This window comes from Ambystoma mexicanum, chromosome 7q, assembly GCF_040938575.1.
Source record: "Ambystoma mexicanum isolate Mex_15411 chromosome 7q, UKY_AmexF1_1, whole genome shotgun sequence".
Lineage (NCBI taxonomy): Eukaryota > Metazoa > Chordata > Amphibia > Caudata > Ambystomatidae > Ambystoma > Ambystoma mexicanum.
The window spans coordinates 44359008-44384572 of NC_090941.1; the positions used below are offsets into that span (position 1 = coordinate 44359008).

Below are 25565 nucleotides of genomic sequence, written 5' to 3' on the forward strand. Positions count from 1 at the left end.
CGTTTGGTGGGTGGGAGTTGGGGGATAGGTATAATCTGTCATCTTACAGGCATACTCGCTTTAGAGCTGCCTCATATTGGGTTTGAAAGAGTCTGCTCGGTTGATTGTTTGGAGCAAGATATGGTGTCTGTGTCTGCTCTTGAAGGGTTTGGCTAGGAGAGCTTATGTATGTATGGGTCTGTTAACCAAGGATATGACCGCATTGTAGGTGGCATGTGTGTGGTTGGATTGGGTGGTGAGAGATGTGGATGTCTACCCAGATTGTATGGTATGTGCTTCTGTGGGCTTGTCTGGCTTAAAACATGTATATTGTGTTTCAGGATGATGGAGTGTGGGAATAGGTCGATCTGTGCACCTTTGAATTACATAGTGATGAAATAGGTTATAGGAGGAACAAGTTTGCGATATGCAAGGCATATGGATGATGTAGTGGTGAGTTGTGTTGTGTTGGATGTGTTTGCCTGTATATAGTTGTTAGGAGTGAGGGAGTGATGCTTCATTTCTCAGTTGTTTGCTGACATTTTACATTGTTTTTATTCTTATGTCATTTAGGATTATAAGGAAAAGTACATGGACGGCTTTGGTCCTCATGCTGAGTTGAATTGTTCTTTGAATTAATATTGCCATTTGTTTTTGATTCATTAAGTGGCTTGCCCCACTTTTCGCCTTTTTTTTATTTTTCATGTTTCTGGTGGGTTGGGGAGGTTTGGTATATATTCTTTGTGTTCTTGACTAGTTTGCTTAATGGGGAACTTTTCTATTGCTTTGCTTGTTTTATTGTAGGGCATGGGATGTATCTCTGGTGGGTATGGTTCGGAACAATGTTCTAGATGTATATATTTTAGCTCATTACAAGTTTGATGTATATTGGACTTTTTCATTCATGAAATGCTTTAGTTGTGCATGTGTGTCTTTCCCCCCATTTATTTATTATATTTATTTTTTCTTTCTTTCTCACTGTACAGTGGTTACGGTGAAGATATATTGAATTTGAGGGCTGTACTATGGCTTCGCTGACTTTTGCAACATGGAATGTTAAGGGGATAGGAGGTGCTATTAAGAGACGCAAGGTTTTGGCGCGGATTTGGAGGAGTCGAGCAGATGTGGTTATGCTTCAGGAAACTCATTTAACTGAGCAAAGTGGAGGTTACTTGGTCAGTCCAAAGTATTTGCATGTAATTTCTAATTATTATAATTCAAGATCAAGGGGAGTGAGTGTATTGTTAAGGAAAGGACTTCCGGTGATGGTGAAAAAAACACTAACAGATGATGAGGGACGGAACGATGGGAAAATGATAACGTTTGGGACAGTCTATGCTCCGTGTTCACCGACTGTTGACTTTCTCACCAAGTTGGACCTGTTGCTAGATAAGATGGAGGGTGAGATGATTATTTTAGGTGGGGACTTTAATGTAGTTATGGATAATAATTTAGACTGGAAATCTGACTGAGGATACTCTTGGGAGAAGATAAGTGCAAAATTGTGTGAATTACTATTTAAGTATGAACTTGCAGATGTATGGAGGGAACTTCATCCGATTGAGAGAGTATACGTTTTATTCTCCTGTTCATAATTCTTACTCTAGGATTGATAATTATTTCATTAGTAAAGGGTTGATTAATCAGGTAGAGAGCTCCAATATTGGGGAAAGAATTATCTCGGATAATGGAGATGGAGAATGCAGGCTGCTTTACTTAAAGATGATACTATTACGTCAGGATTAGATAACTTTATTCGTTGTTTCTTTGAGGATAATAGAGGTACGGCTGGGGTTACATTTGTTTGGGATTGTTTTAAGGCAGATCTTAGGGGTGAACTGATTAGTAGATCAGCTCATGCTAGGAAGAAAAGTCACGAAGAACTTATGAAGCTGGAAGAGTTGAGGTCTGCAAAAGGTCTGTGCAGATAATGACTCAGTACAGGACACGTCTAAGGAAGTTGGAGTCTGAGGTAAATGACTATGTACAGGTTTTGGCAGTTAAAGGTATGTTTTATTCAAAGCAACGGTTTTGGCAGTTTGGGGATAGGAGTGGGAGATTGTTGGCTAATAAGCTTAAGGGAATTGCGGTGGATACAAACGTTTCATCTATTCTGACGGATGCTGGTGTTAATTTAAACAAGACTGAAGAAATTTGTGAACACTTCAGAGGTTTTTATGATAATTTGTATAGAGATGTACAGCCTGAAGATGACAGTTTAGCAGCTTTCTTCGATAAGATTACTCTTTCCAAGTTGTCTTTGGATAAAATAAAATCAGCTGGAGGCTATGATTGATGTGTCGTAAGTTAATTTTTGATCTCGCAGATGAAAGATGGTAAATCCCCTGGACCGGATGGTATAGTCTCAGAATTTTATAAAAAAAAATTGAAGCAGACTTGGCTCCTATCCTGTGTGAGGTCTATAATGTACTTATGGAGTCGGGCGAGATGTTTGACTCAATGAAGGAGGCATTACTCATTGTGATCCCAAAGCCGAATAAGGATACTAAACGATGTGGAAATTATAGGCCAATTTCTCTACTGAACGTAGACTTGAACATTTTTACAAAAATATGGGCCAATAGATTGAAGTTATGTATAGGTGATTTGGTTGATGAATCTCAGGTAGGTTTTATTCCAGGGCGTTTTGGGTATGATAATATACGGACTGTGTTGGATGTGATTGGAGTACATTATGGGAAGGAATCGGACCAGATCATTGGTTTTTTCGATGCTGAAAAAGCATTTGACAGAGTCAATTGGAGATTCATGGAATATACTTTGTTGCAGATATGTTTTGGACCTGTATTTATGAAGATGGTAGGATGTATTCATAATGGTGTTAGGGCTAGGTTGTTGGTTAATGGAGTTATCTCAAGGTTATTTCAATTATCAAGAGGTACGCGCCAAGGCTGCCCATTGTCGCCGTTTTTGTTTAATTTGGCATTGGAACCACTTGCAGTGTATATTGGCTAATGTGAACTGATAAAGGGAATTGGTGTTGGGAAGGTTGAGGTTAAGCTTTTGTCTTATGCTGATATGTTGATTTTGTTGTCCAATCCAAGTGAATGTGGTGTTGTGGTAAGAGAAATGTTTGAGGAGGTTGGTAAATTGTCTGGCCATAAAGTTAATTGGGGGGAAAAAACTGAGATTTTTCCGCTGTCTAGAACTTACGATAATGGTATTGGGGACATTTGGAATTGTGGCTGGTCACCTGGGGGGGTGGGGGTGTCACTTATTTGGGGATTTGTGGTGTTGGGGATTTGAATAAACTAGTGCAATGCAATTTGGATAAGGTGTTGGCTAAAATGGCCTTAATAGTTAGGAAATGGGAAAAATTGAACTTGTCTCTATGGGCTAAAATAAATGCCATTAAGATGGTTCTGTTGCCTAAAATATTGTATATTATTCAATCCATTCAATTGTTGATTTATAAAAAAACAATTTTTGAAGATTGAGAATCTTTCAAACTTTTTTGTGGAGGGTTGGGAAGAGGCCTCGTGTTCCGAAGTTCATTTTGATGCAGAAAGTAGATGAAAGAGGTTTTGACTACCCAGATCTAGTAAAGTATTATCGGTCCTTTTTACTTAAAAAGAGCTCCTATTACTTTAGAGAGGAGACTGTTAAGGAGCCATTCTGGTTACGAATGGAGAGAGGGATGTGTGCGCCGTTTCATTTGGATACTCTTTATTGTATGGAAAAGTTGTCTAATAAGAAATTGGTTTTGAAGCCAATTGGGGTTACCAGACAGGTTTTGGGCGCTTGGTTTGATGAGAATGGACAGATTTACGGTTTCAGTGCAGATGCCTCCATTTGGCATAATGAAGCAATAAAGATTGATAATAAATGTCTTCATTGGAAGAGTTGGGTCTCGAGGAGTATTTTGAAACTGGGGGATGTTTTGGATGGGACTCGGATGTTGAGTTTTGTGGAGTTAGTGGATAGATTTAATCTGGGTCAAAGAGAAATGGCTAGGTATTTGAGATTGGCTCCGATGGTTGAGCATAGAATTGCTATGGCGGGTGGCTCGCTTGGGAAGAGACCAGAGATTAGTAATTTATTGGATGGTCAGGAGTATGGTGCACAAACTTACATGAATTTCATGCCCATGAATGAGAAACTGAAAAACAAAATTGAGGTGTGCCGGTGTGATGAGGCGCTGGGTTAGAACTAAATTTGAGAAGACAAACTAAAGTCAATGAGACCCTTACAAACCAAATAAGATTGGGTTGCTGCACGAAAGAGGGACCAGCAGTCGCCTCATAAACTGCTAATAGATACAAACACTTGAAATTGTCACCTCTAAATGATTGCGCAGCCCTGAGCAAATGGTAAATGTCCTGTTCAAATTGAGTGTGTAACTGGACAACAGATACGGTGAAACAAAGAGTCCAAATCAAGTAGATTCTTCAGTCAAAATACGCTGTCGAAACAGATTTTATGAAATGATGCAAAAACAAGACTGCCGACACGTGTTTCGACCCAGAACAACAGGTCCTTTTCAAGGCAAGACTGTGGTGTTAGTATGATTCATATGCATTCAAATACAGCAATATATTACGTAATCATGCCATAAAGATAAGAACATTTGAAATTTAAACAAAATTAACCAGCAGAGGAAGAAGAGGAGGCCAGGGTTAAAGAAGAGAAATGCAAACAAGAAAGAAAAAAGCCCATATGTACATTACATCATGTCAAAGAGCAAAGCAACCATTTCAATGTGAAACATATTCCAAGTAAATAAGGATTAAATAAAAAACATTTGATTTATTACCATATATTGTCGAACCAAAAATCGCGGTCGAAGTGCCAATATGTGAATGTCCATATGATGAGAACAAAATAATATGTAAAAAAAAAAAAAAAAAAACACCATAAGCCTGAATCCTAAATGAATAAACAACTGGTACATTTTTACAATTAGTTAATCCCATGTGCACGCATAGTGCAAAGGTAACAAGCTATTGTGCCAAGGATCAAAATGCTCATCCCTCATGCACCTCATGGTGGTAAAATGTATTGTTACATTGTCACCCGTGTGTGATATAAATGTTAGAATAAATAAATGTTTTACCGTATGTTATTCAAACTGCGTTGGAAAACCCAAAGCCCTCCTGGGGGGGCAGATATATGGGCCAATTCTAAAGTGGTTGATTCTCCTCAAGAAAATAAGCGGCAAATAACTGAAAAATACATAAACAAAGAAGCCCAAGGCATGAGTTGCCTTGACAAGAGATCGACTTATGAATGAGAAACACCTGGTGGCATGGGGTGGGTTGAGAATTGCTTGGTCGAATGATATTAGCAGGGTCATTTCTGATGTTGAATGGAAAGATATTTTGAGAGTGGGTGTGAATCTAGGGAAAGATTTAACCTTGCGTTTAATTCGGCAGAACATTTTTGGAAGATTGCATTGGACACCTGTGAGGATGTTTAAGTTGCGGTTGAGTTTGGATGATTTGTGTTGGAGTTGTGGTGCGAATAGAGGTACTCTTTTACATCTATTGTGGGAATGCCCTAGAGTACTGTCATTTTGGTGTGAGGTGATAGATAGGATTGATTTCATTGTTGGAATACGTTTACCTAGATATGCGGCAAATATAATCTTGCTCTCGCACATTGAAAGGGGCGCTCAAATTAGAAAACTTAATTTTTGGATTGATGTGATGGATGTGATTAGATTAGTCCTCCGGATCTGGAAAACTAGGAAGAAACCAAGCGTTGAGGATTCGTTGAAAGACCCGAGGGTGTTTTTGTCACCGGGGTCGGTGATATCTTCGTCCGAAAGTGTAGCTTCTGAAATCTCCCCCTCCCCCGACTCCTCACCTTCTTCTTCCTTCCAAGAACCCTTCTTTTCTTTTCTTCGAGTAGACACCTTTTTTTTATGAAGATAGGGACGACCCCGGAAGGAAGCCACCGTGCTCCCCAAGAAGGGAGACCAGGGGGCCCACCCCCGGGATCGACCAAGAGGGGAAAAAGCCTTAGGCACAAAAAACCCCTGTAGTATCGTAGGGTGTCTTGTAGACGTGGAACCAGGAGTACTTATAAGGTAAGATCTGGTAGAAGTGGCTGGAGACAACACGTGGAGTGAAGATTCAGAAACTCAGGCAGTCCATTAAGAGGTCCGAGGAACTGGTACACAGGCTAAGTGAGGAAGTACTAATGCAGCAAGCAAAGGCAGTCCAGGGGAACAGGCCGGAGTCTGGTACACGGGAGATCACAGAAGCAATACTGAAGGAAGGCGAAGGAAGAGCGGAGAGAGTAACAGACAGGAAAAGGAAAAAAGCGGTAAGTGAAGATGGGAAGGTGGGAGGGGAAGCAAGATGGAAGGAGGGCAAGGGAGAATTACTGCGAACCAAAAGAGAAAGGGAAAGGCAGACAGGTCCAGCGGAAAGAATAACAGAAAGGTTCAGACAGGGCACGAGGACCCGACCAGCAGCAAGCGAGAAAGCAGCACGAAAGCCACAGGTAGCAAGCAACTCAGCCTACGGACGAAACCGGAAGCGTTGCAACGCGTCCGTGACCCGGAAGTGGCTGGTTAAAACACCGGGCCGCGGAGCGTCTAGCCAATCAGAATCAGAAAGAAGGGAACCAGGAAACAGGGGGCGCGGCCGAAGCGAACGAAGCTAGGTTCCGCGTCGCCAGCGGCTCCATAGACGCCAGGAACTCGACGGTATGACAGTATGCCCCCTCCTATACGCTCCTCCTCCGGGTTTCCCTGGATGGAAAAAGTGGTATTTGCGAAGTAGGACAGGAGCATTAATGTGTGTGATGGGTTCCCAAGAGTTTTCCGAAGAAGGGTAGCCCTTCCACTTAACCAAATATTCCAGCCTGCCCTTATGATACCTGGAGTCACAGAGTTGGGCGACCTCATATTCAGCTCGAGTGGAACCCTGGGGAATAGGAGTCTGTCTAACCTGTCGTGCCCATGTATCAGCATGAAATGACTTAAGTTGGGAAGCATGGAAAACAGGGTGTACCCTCTTTAGGTTATTGGGTAGTCTTAGGCGAAAAGCCACAGGATTGATTTTCTGTATGATCTCATATGGCCCTAGATATTTTGGAGATAACTTGGAGGGATGTACCCAACGAGGTAAATATCTAGTGGAGAGCATAACTTGGGTACCCACATCCCATCCTGGTACAGGTCTACGATGTTTATTGGCTTGAATGCAATATCGGGCTTGGGCTGACTTAAGGCCTTCTTCTACCTTCTTGTGTGTCTCTCTAAGGAGGGAGAGTGAAGAATCTACTGAAGGTACGTTAGTAGAAAGGCCCGAGACAGGAAGAATGGAGCGAGGGTGAAAACCATAAGTACCAAAAAAAGGGCTGAACCCCAGAGCTGCATGTGTGGAGTTATTATAAGAGAATTCAGCTAGAGGGAGTAGTGTGCACCAGTTGTCTTGTTGGTTGTTGATACAGCATCTTAAGTACTGCTCCAGGGTTCCGTTCAAGCGTTCAGTTTGCCCATTGGATTGTGGATGGAATCCAGAGGTGAGAGCTCTTTCAATACCTAGTCTGCTACACAGGGCCTTCCAGAACTGGGAGGTGTACTGACTACCCCGGTCTGAAATAATCTTGTTAGGTAGACCGTGTAACCGGAATATGTCTTGGAGAAACACTTCCGCCATCTTGGCTGCCGTAGGGACGCCAGGTAATGGGGAGAAGTGAGCCAATTTGGTAAATGAATCCACTACTACCATGACACAGGTGCATCCTTCAGACGGAGGTAAATCCACTATGAAATCAGTTGAAATTGTGCTCCAGGGACCCTTGGGTACAGCATTAGGTTCCAGTAGACCAATTGGTCTTTTTCGGGATGATTTACTCCTCAGACAGATGATGCATGACTGAACGTATTGCTCTACATCCTTTCTCATTGTAGGCCAATAGAAATGTCTTTGAAGATAGTCATGAGTACCAGCCACACCCCTGTGTCCTCCTAGTTTAGAGTCATGACACCAGACAAGTGCGGTTTTACGAAAAGCCGGAGTGGGTAGATAAAGTTTTCCTCCTACTAGGTAAAGACCGTTCCTGATTTCATAGGCCAGATCTTTAGAGTGTTTTTCAATTTCAAAACGACCTCCAGAATCCTCCTGTACCTGTTGAAGGAATTTAGAAATTATTCCGATAGTCCTGGACTGGGGAAACATCCGTTCAAGATTCGTCTCTGACTCTGACAGGTAATCACACCGGCGGGAAAGAGAGTCGGCTACAACATTATTTTTTCCCGGGATGTAAGTTATGCTGAATTCGAATTGGGCGAAGAAGTGAGCCCATCGGGCCTGTCGAGTATTGTAACACTCGAACTGTTTGAGAACCTGTAAATTCTTATGATCAGTCCTTATGGTGAACGGGAACCTTCCTCCTTGAAGTAGATGACGCCATTCTACACAGGCCGCTTTCATGGCTAGAAGTTCTCGCTCAATAACCGAGTAGTTCCTTTGGCTGGAGTTTAGGGTCTTCGAGAAATAAGCCACCGGATGTTCTGTACCCTGGATTTCTTGAAGAAGCACAGCCCCTATTGCGGCTGAAGAAGCGTCCGTCTCTAGAATGAAGGGTAGATGTTGGTTTGGTTGTTGTAAAATGGGTGCTGAACAGAAGGCTTCTTTAAGAGTACCAAAGCTGTCTTCTGCCTCCGTTGTCCATTTAAATGGAGTTGCAGATTTCTTTAAGAGCGAGGTGATGGGTAATATCTTTTGAGAGAAATTTGGGATGAATCTCCGGTAGAAGTTTGCTAACCCCAGGAATTTTTGTATCTCTTTGACTGAGGTGGGTGAGGGCCATTCAAGGATGGAAGACACCTTATTTGGATCCATGGAGAATCCGTGGTCTGACAGAATGTATCCTAAATAAGGAATGGAGGAGGCTGAAAACACACATTTGGTGAGTTTAACGGACAACTGGTTTCTCTGTAGTCTTCTGAATACTTCCCTAACATGTTCCACATGGTCTTCAGGTGTACGAGAGTATATCAGTATGTCATCTAAATAAACCAATGTGGTTTGGCACAGGAGATCTGAGAATAGTCTGTCCATAAATCGTTGGAATACCGACGGGGCATTTACCAATCCGAACGGCATTACCTGGTATTCAAAAAGTCCAAAAGGAGTCCGGAATGCTGTCTTCCATTCATCTCCTTTCTGCACCCGGAGTAAGTGATACGCATTCCTCAGGTCGAGTTTGGTAAAGATGGTAGCACCCTGTACAGCCTGTAGGATATCGGTTATCAATGGCATAGGATACCGGTCCTTTATGGTAACCTTGTTTAGGCCGCGATAGTCTATACACGGCCTCAACTCCTTAGAATCCTTTTTTGAGATGAAGAACAGTGATGCCCCTGCAGGGGACTTGGAAGGCCTAATTAGCCCGTTCTCCATGTTGCTGTCCAGGTACTTTCGGAGGTATTGTTTTTCTTCTAATGATAGTGGAAACATCCTACCGAAGGGTACCAATGCACCTGGGGTGAGATCGATGCAACAGTCTTCAGGCCGGTGAGGAGGGAGCTCTACGGGTATCTTTTCAGTTGCCACTTCATTGAACTCCTTCAGGTAGTGGGGAAGACAGTGCACCGTTTTGACTTCGCAGCTATTAGTGGTCTTGACGGTCTCGAATCTTGGTTCTGGCAAACATTCCGATTTGCATAGTGAGGACTGAAAGCTAAGTAGGTTTCTAGACCAGTCAATACAGGGGTTGTGTCTGCGTAACCAACAGATACCCAGGATAAGAGGGAAGTGAGCAGCTCTGATGATATCGAATGTGATACTTTCGGTGTGTTGTTGGATGGATAAAGTAAGTGCTTTAGTGGTATGAGTGATCAAACCCGAGCTCAAAGGTTCGCCATCAACTCCTTCCACCTTTTGATCTTCGTTTTTTGCTATCCTCTTGACTCCATGTCGTTCTGCCCAATGGGTATCCATGAAGTTTCCTGCTGCTCCACAGTCGAGTAGTGCTAAAGCGGTTACTTCTTTGGGGCCTACTCTGAGAGAAACTGTGAGCACCATCAACCGGGAGTCCTCAGATGTTTCTGTAGAGGATACAGAAAGTGGTGCGTAGGGACTAAAAGCAGCCCCTCGGTAATGCGTCCCAATGTTTACCGAGGGCGAGCGTTTCCCGATCTTCTGGGTGGTACTTCTGGACAATCTCTTAATAAATGTAATGAAGATCCACAGTACATGCACAAGGAACCCTCCCTGCGCCGTTTCCTTTCTTCCGGTGTCAGTGGGGCTCTGGTGGTTCCAATCTGCATGGGTTCTTCTTTAGTTGTCCGTTGGAAGGGTATAGATGCTGGTGAAGGAGTCTCCACGGGAGGGGGTACGCTTAGCCTGATCTTCCTCTTTTCTTGACGTCTTTCCGTCATCCTGAAGTCAATTCGGAGGGTAGCTGTCAGAAGTTCGGCGAAAGACACCGGTCTTTCTATTCGGGCAAGTTCGTCCTTCAATTCCTCCCTTAAACCTCGCCGAAATATGGCATACTGAGCCTGTTCCTGCCAACCTGCCTCTGCAGCCACCTGTTTGAAAGTGGTGATGCATGTCAGTAAATCAGTATTCCCTTGACGGATGTCAAGGAGGTCCTCCGAGGCCAAGTATGTACTCTCTGTTCGCAAAAAGGTTTGTTGAATCAGGGCCTTAAAGGCATCGTAGTCCTGTAAAACCGGGTCTGACTGGTTTACTAGAGGGGTAGCCCAAGCCAGGGCATTTCCGATCATGTGGGTGATCATAAACCCCACCTTGTCGTGATCTGAGGCGAAGGTTTGAGGGCGAAAGGTAAAATGAAGATTGCATGCGTCCAGAAATTCTTTAACCTTCTTTGGGGATCCATCGAACTTCCCTGATACTAGGGGAAGTGGAGGTAAATCGGCTAAAGGTCTTTCTCTGTCCGTCATACGCTGTTGAAGGGTGGCGTTAGCAGTCTTAAGGTTCTGCATCTCTAGACTTAGACTTTGTACAGCGGCTACGAGTTCTTGTACCTGCTGTGGGGTGGCCATCTCTTTTTGGCGTCGCAAACTGTCACCGGGGTCGGTGATATCTTCGTCCGAAAGTGTAGCTTCTGAAATCTCCCCCTCCCCCGACTCCTCACCTTCTTCTTCCTTCCAAGAACCCTTCTTTTCTTTTCTTCGAGTAGACACCTTTTTTTTATGAAGATAGGGACGACCCCGGAAGGAAGCCACCGTGCTCCCCAAGAAGGGAGACCAGGGGGCCCACCCCCGGGATCGACCAAGAGGGGAAAAAGCCTTAGGCACAAAAAACCCCTGTAGTATCGTAGGGTGTCTTGTAGACGTGGAACCAGGAGTACTTATAAGGTAAGATCTGGTAGAAGTGGCTGGAGACAACACGTGGAGTGAAGATTCAGAAACTCAGGCAGTCCATTAAGAGGTCCGAGGAACTGGTACACAGGCTAAGTGAGGAAGTACTAATGCAGCAAGCAAAGGCAGTCCAGGGGAACAGGCCGGAGTCTGGTACACGGGAGATCACAGAAGCAATACTGAAGGAAGGCGAAGGAAGAGCGGAGAGAGTAACAGACAGGAAAAGGAAAAAAGCGGTAAGTGAAGATGGGAAGGTGGGAGGGGAAGCAAGATGGAAGGAGGGCAAGGGAGAATTACTGCGAACCAAAAGAGAAAGGGAAAGGCAGACAGGTCCAGCGGAAAGAATAACAGAAAGGTTCAGACAGGGTACGAGGACCCGACCAGCAGCAAGCGAGAAAGCAGCACGAAAGCCACAGGTAGCAAGCAACTCAGCCTACGGACGAAACCGGAAGCGTTGCAACGCGTCCGTGACCCGGAAGTGGCTGGTTAAAACACCGGGCCGCGGAGCGTCTAGCCAATCAGAATCAGAAAGAAGGGAACCAGGAAACAGGGGGCGCGGCCGAAGCGAACGAAGCTAGGTTCTGCGTCGCCAGCGGCTCCATAGACGCCAGGAACTCGGCGGTATGACAGTTTTCTAGGTATGATAAGGTTTAGTTGAAGAATAGAGGCAAGGAGGACGAGTATTGGTTGCTAATGGGTTCGTTTGATGCTCTCTGATTGATATGCTCATTTATGGAACATTTTGGTGGCAAGTGGAGATTGGTATAAGGATTTTTATTTTTTTATTTTTATTTTATTCATTGTTTTGCTTTCTCTTATCTCTTGTTCTTTTCTCCTTTTTAATTTACTTGCCTTCTCATTGTGATGTTGTGTTTTGTCTTTGTGGTGTTTTGTGTGTGTAGGGTTAGACATTTGGTGGGGTTCATTTAGCTGAGTTTTACATGGTTGATTTTATTGCAAGATTTGGTTTAATGAGTTTGTTCGTATTTTCATTTGAAAATTAGTGCTGTATTGTTTAAGCCTATGTGGAACTGATGTATTGTAAACCTAATAAACAGAAGTAAAAAAAAAAAGAATGGGACCTGGAGATTGGACCTATGACACTAGTTCTTTTTAGAGTAGGCTTCTCACTTTTGATTTTTCCTGCAGTCCTGTCAATGTTGCCCAAGAGTCTTCCCCTTTTTTGGTCACCCATCCAGTAGGTATTCCTCCAACCATTTGCCGGCAAGAATTAATAACTGTTTTGAGATATCCGTGTTTGTTTGTTTTATTTGTAACATGCACCAGTCCCGAGGGTATCGGGGCGCGAGGATAAGGACATTTTTCAGCTTATATAGTTACAGGCGAAATGCAAAATATACATAGTTACAGGTGCGATACAAAATATAGGGTGATTTACAAGGTTACAGAGATACAATACAGAGGTACAGTGTAGGTTACAATAGTAGTCATCAAAGCATGTCATACAGAATGTGAGATACCAAGTGCATAGGGAGATGCAGCAGCTAGGATACCAGTTATTTCAATTGAAGCTATAAAAAGTGCATTTAGATCTAGTTAGTTTCCGTGGGGAAGTGTTAAAGGAAGTAACGGGTCTAGGGTTAGAGATCATTAACTTTAAACTTGTTGATATTTAGTCCAAACTGATGGTAGGTTTGATCTGCCCTTAGGATAGGTTGGAGGGAGTTCCAGAGTTGGGCAGCTTTGATAGGGAAGCTATTGCCGCCGATAGTAATCAGTTTGAAGGAGGGGGACTGTCGGGCAGTTAGTGTAGGCCGCTCTGGTGGGTCGGAGCGCAAGTCTTCTATTGAATCTGTCAAGTAGCGAGGTGCTGCGTTATTAAGGCACTTTAATGTAAGTGAGACAGTTTTTAGTCTAATTTTGTCTATAGTGGAAAGCCAGTTTGCCGGTCTCCTTGCTGCCGAGATGTTCTCTTTTGGTCCTTCCTCACGCTGCTCTCAAGGTGTTATTTTGATGTATTTGAATTTTCCTAGTGATATGTTTGTTAGACCCAAGGTATAGGGCATTGCAGGAGTCTAACTTGGACAGCACAAGTGCTCTTGCCAGTGTGGTGCAACTGCTTGTTGAGAGGAAGGGTTTGGCCGATCTGATCAGCTTGCATGTGTAAGCTGTAGATGATGCCATTGTATTCACCCGTTTCGTCTAGGTAAAAAAACTAGTGTTTTTACCTCTTTGGCAACCTTAAAGGATAATTCCGGGACTTTTTTTTATTGTCCCTACGGTTCGGCCATGTGTTTTTAAGCATAACTCGGTAGATCGTAGAAAACTTTCCTATGGACCTTACCCGACTTTTCGTCCATTAACGCACTCGAAATCAGCCGCCATTTTCTGATAATCCTATCATTTCCCCCCATCGCCCTGGCTGCACTGCTTTTGCGGCACTAAATCAAATCCCCCGCCCCTGAGCCTGACGTCAGCAGACGCGTACCGCCCATTTCCCAACGCCAAAGCACGTTTCGTGTCAACAATCGCTGCGCCGCAGCTAATGAAGTGTCGCCATGGAAATGGCAGGACGCCTCTTTCCTCAATAAGTATAAACGCACCGTTTCACAACACACAGCAGCAGATTTTCGATTCCATTACTCTCTCTGTGCTACTTTGAGTATTCTGTGACTCGTTTCTGTGCTCTGGTCAGCTACCTTCGCCGCTTCTAGGCCTTGTGAACACCTGTACCATCTCTATAAATTATTTTACTTTCTTTACCACACAATGGCTACAATAATGCCGTATATGTACGAGCCCGAGTACACCGAGGAGGAACTACTGGAAAGGCAAGCACGCGAAAACGATGGGGATTCTGACAGCAGTTGGGAGGACCAGTCAACGGATGAAGAGCCTGGACCATGTCGCATGGACGGCGTCTCCACCTGGTGCACGTGCAATCGGTACGAGCTAATGCCAACTGAGGAGGAGAACTGCTGCTGCCGTGAAAATTCCGGGTGCTTGGCCTACATTTCGGAAGGCGAGCCAAGTCCGCAATGCATCACCGAGCTGCCAGAGTTCAGGGAAGCCTGCCTCTCACGGACCGTGTTGAGGATGATGATGGTGCTTATGCACGAACTTCGCGGCACTGTTGGTCCGCGTAATCCGAGTAACGAGTAAGTATACTCTGGTTGTGATGTCAGTGATGCCACTACTATGTCATGGTCGTCTCCCACATATAAAATTACATCTACATATCATTCGAACGCATGTAAATTGGTTCCATATTGTGCATTTTCTAGATAGAATTTTTTTCAAAGCAGAATGACATTTTTTTACCTGAATCGACAGTGATAAGAAAGTTTTGTCATTTTAATACAGTTTGCATCTTTCATTTTCACAGGTGGTACAGGCTGGTGGCCTATCGTTGCTTCACGGGAGGCTCGGACACCGCGTTCGGAGAGTAATACCTGCCTGTGCGGTACTTGCCATTAGGCAACATTTCCCCAGCGACAGTGGACAATACCGCGGATTTTCCCTGGATTTGCTGCAACCGGAACTTTACAATGTGTAATGTTTATTATTTATGTTCAATTGAAATAAAGATCTAAAATAAAACCCAACATATATTTTAACAATGGTTGTTTTGATTTTTTAAATGAATCTAGTGTGTCTCCATTGAATAGTCTTCCTGTGCCTTGTCTTGTCACACCACATATTCTCCTGGGAGGGTGAGGTATTTATAAACTCACCCCCCCCTGCCTTCCATGTACTAGATCCTGCAGCCTGCCTCTTACATGCAGTTAGATGGCCTCTCCTTGGTGAGGCCCTGCGGCAAACGAGTCTTGTCTGCACGACCACCGCCCCAATCCACCCCCCGCCCTATCAAAGGCAGTTCGCACCGGGGTACTTGCGCTGCCAAGTGGAGCTGTCAGGGAGCGATAAAGGCCAAGAGGTGCCAAAGACCATGTACACTTCAAAGTGGTCTATGGAGCATGGGTTGTTGTTCCCATGTCTACCTCCAGACCCCGTGTCTCCTGCCAAGCATCCCCCCTCACGCTGGACGGCCCCCTGCAAACCGCATAATGCCACGACATATACACGTCATTCATTCACAAACACACCCCTGTTTCGAATTCTTTATAACCCACTTCATATTTCTAATGAGAACTTCTTTGCGCTTTGCTAGTCAACCCGTGAAGGTGCTGGTTATCTGCTCTTCGTCTCTGCGAACTTCCGTGACCACTTCGAGGAAACTCGTCAGTTTGCAACCTGTGAACTGCTCCCTGTTCTACGACAAGAAACTGCTCTGATCCCTGCATCTAACTGTTTGTTCGTCAAGGTAAGGCCATGTACCATAATCATTTTGCGTCCAATTTCTTTTCGTTCAAGACAGTACATGCAAGGAACTAGTAACATGTTCTGAGTTTAGTTACAAGAACCAAAACGAACCTTGCATTGAACCTTTTATGTGTCATTTAATTTTTTAACACATTGGTATTCATAGAGAATTGTTGATCTTTACTTTTCAGAACTTTCCACAATGCCTGCCTGTTCCATTGGCGGTTGCCCTTCGAAGACCCATAATAAATCTGAAGGTACTATAATGCATGTTTTCCCTAAGACTATAGATCAGATACGAGAATGGGTCCGATATTGCGGATATCCACCGTCTGAGCTTGAAAGTAGAGTCCTAGAAGTCTTTGCGGACAAGAGGGGTCATCGATGCCGCATCTGCAGCAGGCACTTTACCTCTGACATGTACTCCACATCATTGCTAATAAAGAAGAACACACCGCGAGCGAGGCGAAAATTGCTCTCAACCGCTATTCCCACTCTATTCGTCCACATCCCTCCACTGGTGAGTCAAGTTTACGTATTTATCTCTCGGCCTTGCGGTAGTGTGTAGCATTAGCTAACAATAATTTCCCCATTTATGTTATCCACTCAATATGAAGGCGGAAGATTTTCCATCCGTGTCGTTATTGCAGTCATCAGCCACTTCAAGCGCCTATCGGGTAATCGTACTTGGCTATTCTGCCACTGACTGTACTCGTCCTCTAGTCTTTGTTTTCAGTTATAATTATTGTTATCCAAAATAATGCAAGTACTGTCTTTCAGGGAGATGCTGAGGAGTCCAACGTATTGACGACTACCGTTGATGTCACTCAGATGCTCGAGGTACGTTTCCGGACAGTTCCATCGATGGAGATCATCAGATCTTGCATTCTTGTAGCGTGATTGTTACACACAATGTTTCTTTCGTTTTTAGTCATTGATATGTCCTTCTGTCGTCGCCCTCCTATGTCTTTTTTCTTTTTTCAATATTGTGTTCATTACTAACGAAAGTCCAATGTTTCAGGGAGTCGATGGAGCATTAGTCCAAGAAGAAGCGGGAGCATGCAGTTACGGGTCGGCGCAACAGCTTGCAGAAGTGTGCACCGCAGTTACATCGTCCCTTGATGTTCTTATGCATTTCGAGGTATGGATACTGACAGTTCGATCAAGCGAAATCATATGACGTGATTACATCCGCTATACTTCCTTCTTTATTAACGCAAGTACTATGTTTCAGGGAGATGACGGAGCTTCTTCTACAAGAACATCACCCCTAGTAGTTGATGCAGATCGCTGGGTGGTGACACTTCCAACGATCGAGCAAATCGAATCATATTTACATATCCATTATTTATTTTAGACAACTGATCATTTGTGCAGGTCTATTTAGATGAGCCGTTGACGCCTGCAGAAAGTTTATGTTCTTTTTAACAAAATAGAAAACCATACTAATGCAATTACTGTGTTTCAGGGAGGTACTGAAGCATCATCTTCAATAATATCATCAATGGAAGTCTATGAGGAGCCCGAGGTATGGATCTTGACAGTTCCATCTAACTACATCAACAATGCGTGAATAATTGTCGTTTGAATGTTCTACACAAAGCGTTCATTCGTGTTTTGCTATTGAGATGTATGTGGGTATTGGTCCCCAAGTACATTTTGTGTTTTCGATATTATTATACATACTAATGAAAGTTCTATGTTTCAGGGAGTCGATGGAGCGTCGGTGCGTGATGGATGTGCTTATCATGAAAATATAGTCGTTGCAGCGCAAGAGGAAGTGGAGACATGCACACACGAGTCGGAGCAACAGCGTCCTGATGTTGAAGTTCGAGGCAAGAAAGTTTCAAAGAAAAGAAAGCAAAAGAAGGTTAGTGGCCTGGTCACTATATTATGTTGTTTTTCACTGTTAATAGTTCAATACTGTAAGTTGTGTTTAAACTGAACATCCCTTTTCCAATCTGTCCTCTAGTTGCGAGTGGGTGTACGAACTAGATCTACACAGACAGTGAAGCGAACGAGAGATGTTGCTTGTCAAACCTTTTGGCAGGGACTTGAGACTGGAGATGCATCGTGCCAATGGGAAGAATATGAAGTGATTGACAACGGAGCTATACCACATCCAGCCATTGATAGTGAATGTCCTCCAGGTAGTTCGGATGCAGTCGGAGATCAATTCACAGAATCGACACCCGCAAAAACTAAGACCGCGAGAAAGTTGAAGAAATTGTTTTATTCCCCCATCGCCGGAGAAGGAACAGATGTTGCAATGGAAGAGAATGAAGTGGACGACAATGAAACACCATCAATATCACTGAACATAGCGGAAGACGATATCAGAGATTCTACCTTTCATGTGAGTGACATGTCCTCAACGTTACAGGCCGAACCAGCTGGGATGCAGAGTGACAGTATAAGGAAAGAGGCCAAATTCATTGTATTCGATAGTTGTTTGATTGATATTATTATTCGGATGAAATGTGGGCATTCGGTTGGTGGGGAAGTATGTGGGGAGCCATTGATTAATGTGACTCGTGCAATTCGAGGCACTAACCTTAAAATACATGCCACCTGTACAAAATATCATCCTTTCTCATGGTCTGCACAACCCATGCTGGGGCAACTGCCAGCAGGCAATCTACTTTGTGCAGCGGCTGCACTTTTTAGTGGTTCAAGTTTTAAAAAGTTAGAGTCTTTCTTTCAGTTTGTGGGAATCCATTTCATTGCGAAAACTCAGTTCTACAAATACCAAATCGATTATCTTTTTCCAGCCATTAGCGAAGCTTGGGGAATGGAAAAAATGTCTATTGATAGTACATTCGCGGGCAAACGGTTCAGGCTAGCCGGTGATGGACAGTGCGACAGCCCAGGATTTTCAGCCAAGTACTGCACCTACTACTTTCAGGACATGGAAAGTAAGAAAATTGTGAGTTCGGTGGTCGTGCAGGTGTCACAAAGTACATCCTCAGTGGCCATGGAGAAAGTTGGCTTTGTAGCATCATTGCAAGAACTACAATCGCGGGGAATGGTGATCGACCTGATAGCCACGGACAGACACGTTTCAATTGCCAAGACAATGAGAGAAGAGTACAAAAATATAAATCACCAATTTGACGTTTGGCATCTTGCAAAAACAATCAATAAAAAAATGTCGGCTGCAGGTAAAAAAAAAAGATATGCAAGGTATTTCACAGTGGTCCAAGTCAATCAGCAACCATCTTTGGTGGAGCTCAAAAACATGTGGAGGGTCGTTGGAAATTCTACTGGAAAAATGGCGGTCAGTAATGCTACACTGTACCAACGTTCACCGTTGGAACACAAACCAACATTTCCACAATTGTGAACATGGCCATTTGTCCACAGAGGAGGCACGGAAGAAGAAGTGGTTGATTCCTTCATCACCCACTCACAAAGCCATTGAAAAGATTGTATTTGATAAAACTATAACAAGAGATTTGAGGGGACTCACGGAATTCTGCCACACAAGAGATTTGGAGGTGTCCCACAATATGTGCCTAAAGTACCGGCCAAAACGATTGCATTTTGGCATGGAGGGCATGATAAATCGGACTCTTCTAGCGGTCTTGGCACATAACCATAATGTTGGCTGTCAACAAAGTAGGACGACCGGAACTTTAGGGACGCTTCGCTACAATAAGGCCTTCACTAAAAGAAGTAAACAATGGGTGATCAAACCAGTGTTTGAGGATATGCAATATGAGTTTATTGAGAGACTTATTGTTGATGTCCTAGATAGGCACATACATGGAGTTGTGAATGAACCTGTGCAGGGGACAACTGCATTGCCACCCAACATTGCCTCTGTTCCATGTCCACCTAAATAAGAGCTCATTGAGAAATACACATCACGGTTTAAATGATTGTAATTTGATTGTCTGTTCTCTCGAGTCTCCTCATGTCGCAGGCCCATTGAATATGTGTATCTATGTAATGTGTAAATAAAAGTGATTGCTCAGTGTACATGCAATGTGTCTCTCTACCCTTGCCCCTCCCTTCACCGTGCAGTAGTGCGAACCACCCGGGTTTCACCTGTGACTTTGCTCTCGAGTCTCCTCATGTCGCAGGCCCATTGAATATGTGTAGCTATGTATTGTGTAAATAAAAGTGATTGCTCAGTGTACATGCAATGTGTCTATCCAACCTTGTTCATTTGCGCATTAAATTAAACCAAACAGTAATATAAATCATTTTTCAAAAAATATAGAATGTCTCCGTATTTATGGTTCTCTGGGGCTGCAAAGCACGCAGACAAAATGCAAAGATGGAGTGTAAATTTCAAGTCCTGTGAGATGGCCTTACACTGAATGTAGCTAACTAGGAATGTGTGCTCGTTCAAAGTGAAGGTCAGCTGCTTTGATTTTTTGCTCGGGTGCCGGAATGGCCCACGACTCAGTATAAGGTTCTATTGTTATTTGACCTTGACAGGCCGGGACCATCCCGAAAGACTTCTTTTTGGGGGTGTGGTGCAATAACGTAAGAAACGATAATGAATAAAATTTCAGAAACGATAGCCATTTAATGTTCGTTCATTAGAAGAAATAACGTCGGCATAGAAGGAGTGGTATTTCGGGGCTGCCCTACGCACAGAAACAATGGAAAATGCAAATATAATGTAAGTAACTCTTTAGATGAGTTTATACCGCAATTTAAACTTGTTGTTCTATGTGGCATATTGTTTTGTACCGCGCACTATCTTGAGGAGAACCATCTCCTTTTACGGAAGCACCTCAAAACCTTCCTCTTTGCTTCTGCTTTCTCTCTCCCTCTCCCCTGCTACAACTGGTCCACTGTCTGCGACCTCGGTCCTGGGCCCTTCCACTCTCCACCTGCACTGCCTCCCTGTCAACCCCTGCACTGGGGGACTGTCTCAGTATCCTACAGCCCCCCTTGACGTATAATACCCAGTTGCACTGTCCTAGCTATGAAATAATTTCCAGACCGAATATATAAAAAGAATAATTTTAATAAAGATCTGATGGTGAGACTAATTTCATTTTTTATGTTTTTCAAACAGGTACATCCTTCATTATTGCATGTGTCACGAGTACCAGACACCGGCGGATGGGTTTTTCAACCACCAGTTGCTTCTCCGCGTGAACAACGTTACCACCCTGACCATTTTATGGGACGATCGCCAAGTACAAGTATGCCCTTACGCGGTACTAACGGCTAGATGCAACATACAGACCTTTGTGGTGGCCTAGTGCCTCGTTGTTGGAACAGCCATGCGATTATCAGTGCGACCGAAGGGCTTATTTTATCGTAAACCAACACCCTGTGTACTGCGCACGAACATCGCTTGCCTCAAGACTAACTATTTTGGATCGAGAGCAAAGAAAAATGCAAATCGCTGAATATTCTCTAAACATTTGATGTCCAATAAATGTACTTTGCCAAATGTACAATCTTGCCGTTTGCTTTTAAACCACAGTTTCATATTCCGAATTGTGGTGCTGTATTGTGAGATGATCTAAGACCCTGTGTACAGCAAAGGAACATCGCGTGCCTCAAAACGAACTTTTTGGAACGTGAGCAAATAAAAATGCAAACCGCTGAATATTCTCTAAACATTTGATGTCAAATAAATGTACTTTACCAAATTTACAATCTTGCGGTTTAATTTAAAAGTACAGTTTCATATTCCCAATTGTGGCGCGCTGTGTTGTGTGAGCTCATCTGTGTTGATTTCCGGGTTCTGTGTGGAGTCGCGTAGAAGACGCCTGGGCGCGTTTGTCTACGCAGCTCAGTCACGTCACGGATAGAGGCGGGGAATATGAATGTTTTCATAAAGTCTGTTTCAGGGGCGGGGGATTTGATTTAGTGCCGCAAAAGCAGATGAGCCAGGTCGATGGGGGGAAATGATAGGATTATCAGAAAATGGCAGCTGATTTCGAGTGCGTTAATGGACGAAAAGTCGGGCAAGGTCCATAGGAAAGTTTTCTACGATCTACCGAGTTATACTTAAAAACACATGGCTGAACCGTAGGGACAATAAAAAAAAAAAGTCCCGGAACTATCCTTTAATCGTATTGACATGAATATCAAATGAGGTATAATCATGGCCAAGTTTGTTAATGTTGGGTGAAGTCCCCAGAATGATGAGCTCCGTTTTGTCATCGTTCAGGCATAGACCATGGAGTGCCATCCATGCCTGGATGATGAGGTATATTCTATTCACCAGGGCCAAATCCTGATTGTAATCCCCTGTAAGCGGGATGAGAATCTGGGTGTCATCTGCATAGTTAGTGTAGGTGACACCGAGAAAGTCCAGATCATCAAAGAGGGTTTTGGTAAATATATTATACATAGTAGGGAAGACACAGGACCCCTGAGGAACACCGTAGGTGATGGGGGGGGGGGGGGAAATGGGATCAGCTGCTGCTGAAATGGAGAAGACTCTCATGGTTCTTTCGCTTAAAGATTTAATCCAAGCTATAGCTTGTTGCGAGAAATGCGCTTCTGACTCTAGGTGGTTGCGGAGTACCTTGTGATCCACCAAGTCAAACGCTGCTGACAGATCCAGAAGAAGTAGTAAGGCACATTTTCCTTGGTCTCTCAGCTAGTCAACCTGGGCCTTAAGATCGATGAGTGCTGTTTCAGTCCCATGCTGTGGTCTGAAATCTGATTGCAGGGTGCCAAGGAGTTCGTTCTGCTCCAACAATTGCTGAATCTGTAGGTAAGCCACCCTACCTGGTATATTTAGGAGGAATGGCACTGTTGTGATTGGCCTATAATTCGTGTGTATGTCGGGGTCCAGGGTTTGTTTCTTGAGGAGAGGGAGGACCCAAGAGTCTTTAAGGTTACTTGGGATAGTACCTGAAGTGAATGACGTGTTGATAAGTTTAGAAATTAAAGGTGATAAGTCCCTTGCAGTGTCTTTTATGAGTTGGGCAGGGCATTTATCTCCTCAGCAGTCGGATGGTTTAAGCGAAAGTATTATTTTTTTCAACCTCCAGTATGGAGACTTTAGCGAATTTAAAGCAATGTGCTGGTTTAGGTGGGTTTAGGTGGTGTGTGTAGTTTACCAGTTTGTGGGGTAGATATTGGTATGTTTTTTTTTTTTTTGGCGATTGTGACTTTGAGAGTAGCAATTTTGTCAGTGAGTGCCTTCTGTATATCAGACCACCATGTCTTATTGTTAACACAGTTGTCTGTTACAGGGATTGGGTTTTCCATTTCTTTCAGTATTGCAGAGTGCCTTAGTGCCTGATCTGGCTTGCATTATCCCGTATGATGTATTCTCCATTTTATTCATCGCAAGACATTAAGTGCCCATAGGTGGAAGCTAGTGGCAAATTAGAGCAGCAACACCGCTCCTGTTCCCTACACCTCACTCTTGCGAGCTAGAGAGGTTAGTGTTCAGTGCAGCAAAAAATATTGATTCATCCAGAGGCCTTGGAAGCAACAGCAGCTCTGATTGGCCATTCCCTGGATTCCTAGCTGTTTGGGGACTATGCTACCAGCATTTCAGCCTTGAGTCACGCTGATGAAAGACTAGCCTACACCAGCGGCCTTATGTAAATCGCTTGTATGCAGAGGGACCTATAGTCTAGAGTCTTTTTCTATGACCATTGATCGCTCTTAGAGTGTCCATGACTGCTAGCAATCATGGAAATGTAGGCCTGAAATGTACATCCTTTTTCTTTTGAAGCTACATCAAAAACTGTTTTGGGAGCGTGTGTAATTTTGGAGAGTCTTTTGGTGCCTTATCCAGAGAATACAAGCCAACTACAGGGATCGAAATTCAGATTAGATAAGCAGGAGCTAAAAGCGGCTCCTCGGTATCGAGCATTAATCGGTTACCAGGAGCTACAATGGGGGAACGAGATGCTAGCACATAAGGTTTAGCAAATCTAACTTTCGCATAAATGTGCACACATATAGTTTTGTCCATTATTTATGCTTGACATTTTGTACAGTTGTCTAAATGTTTTATAGATTGTCCCAAACGCACAGAGTTAAATTGCCAAAGGTGTGGTTGTTCAGCATCAGTTGGCTTGGTGGTCAAAAGTAGCTCCTGATAGCTGTTGGGGGTCAAGCGAACCAGGCTCCTCTAGGCTACTAGTAAAAGCCAGATAGAGCCCAGCTCCACTCAATTTCGATACCCGCAACTATTACATTTTTTAATTTATTATATATTTTTTCTTTTACACATCAATTGGTACCATGGAAAGTGAAAACCAAAAAATCAAACATCGATTCTTACTGCTTTGTTTATTTTACTTGGCTGTACACAGTAATGGTGTATATCCGGTATATAAGGACATCCTCTTTATTTTAACATCTTCTGCATGATCTATTAATATCTATATTTTAAGTGCAGCACGACACAAAACCTGTTCCTTTGTGAATTCTTGTAATTTGCCATTGGTAGAAACTTCTTGCCCTGAACACAGTTTAGTTAATCATTGATATGATTGTTTTTCTGTATACCCACTGCACAGAATGTGTTCTGCCTGCCAACTATGTCTTGTCTACCGTATGTGAAGAAGTTACGAAATTAATGGATTTTTCAACGGTTTTTTTTTTTCTCAGATTGTTTTTATTTGGAAAATAGCTCGGTTGAATTTTGCTTTCTGCTCTTTTCTTTCAGGCAGAGTCATTTGATGAAGATACTGAGCCATGGTATGCCGGGAAAGTGTATGCAAGATATTGGCAGCATTACAACCAAGCAATGTACTGGCTCTATAGGCACAAGCGTGCGTACAAAACAGCCATGTCATCACTGTTCTTTCCTCCAGGAAGTGGCCCCCACAATCGCTATGCTGATTGGGAGGGTGTGGATTCTGCACACTCTTCCTTCTACAATGTGCAGAGCAGAATTAGCCACCTTCCTTGGCCACAGCACCATTTGGCATCCCACCATAGTTTGAAAGAGCAAGCTGCTGTGGAAAGTGATTCTGACACAGAAGACAATGAGGATGCAGAGTCTGATGAAGAAGTGATAGAATGTGACGTCAGCAACATGGAGATTACAGATGAGTTGCGGCAATTCTTTGCACAGACAGAGCGACACAGAGAGGAACTACGTAAGGGACCTATTTGTGTTATGCATGGTATAATCATTGGTGTTAGAATTTAAATATTACTACTACAGCCCTTTACCTCTGATGTCCAAATCTGTTTAAATGATAGTATTCACAAGGGTTTTGGTCAACAGTGCTTCAAAATTTACAACAAGAAGGGGTAAAATGTGGTTCGGAAATTATTTGCTTGCTATTTTCTTCTGTGCACTGGACCACATACACAGTTAGACCGAACAACCATATATTTATAGAAGTATACCTATTTGATTTGGTGTAAATTTGGTGTATGGCCACTTTTAGTATTGCAGGGTCTCCCGCCACCACCAGCCACTTTGTGCATGCGTCTAGAGGTATTTGGAGAACTGATTGTCTGGAGTGAGGGAGCGAGTTTGTGATGAGGAAAAATATGTTGTGGGCTTTGCAGAGCGCTGTTAGACGCTGTAATGGGTAATTTAGGGGAGGTGGTGCAGGCTACAAGAGGTCTGTGTATGACATGACATGATATGTGTATGTAGTGTAGAGGTGAACAGAGAGGATTCAAAGTTGAGTAGGCAAGTTGAGGAGCCAAGTACAATAGGTTGTTTGGGTTGCTATTGGCAAGACTTGTTTTGTCAGATTGATTGGCTGAGGTGACTCGTTATGGTTTCAGTCTGACGGTAGCCGAAGGGGGAAAATGTCCTGTATTGTTAGTATTATTCAGAATGGCATGGTTCTTCATGTTCTTGCCACTGTTCTATGCTTATTGTTTGGTAATTGTCGATCTGTTTGATTTTGTGGAATCAAATACCTTTTGTTGAAGGGCCAGACTGCCTCAGTAGAGTTTTGGTTAGTGGGTGTGAGTGTTGTATTGTGGTTCAATAGTTGGATTTAATTTCTATTTTTTGTTGTGAAAGTGAGGGCTTCAATTCCTGTGTTTTCTGTGAGGAGCGATTGGTGCAGACCAGTCTAGT

At 43.5% G+C, this 25565-nt stretch overlaps 1 protein-coding gene across 3 annotated transcripts in view; it reads left to right on the forward strand.

Moving 5' to 3' along the window:
* The window catches only part of GEMIN8 (gem nuclear organelle associated protein 8), a 239468-nt gene that overhangs the window by 84686 nt on the left and 129217 nt on the right, over positions 1-25565 (forward strand). For all 3 annotated transcript variants that reach the window (XM_069639291.1, XM_069639293.1, XM_069639292.1), the window contains one exon: positions 24183-24618. In XM_069639291.1, coding sequence (XP_069495392.1) covers positions 24183-24618 — 436 coding nt within the window. The remainder of the gene's footprint in view (positions 1-24182; positions 24619-25565) is intronic.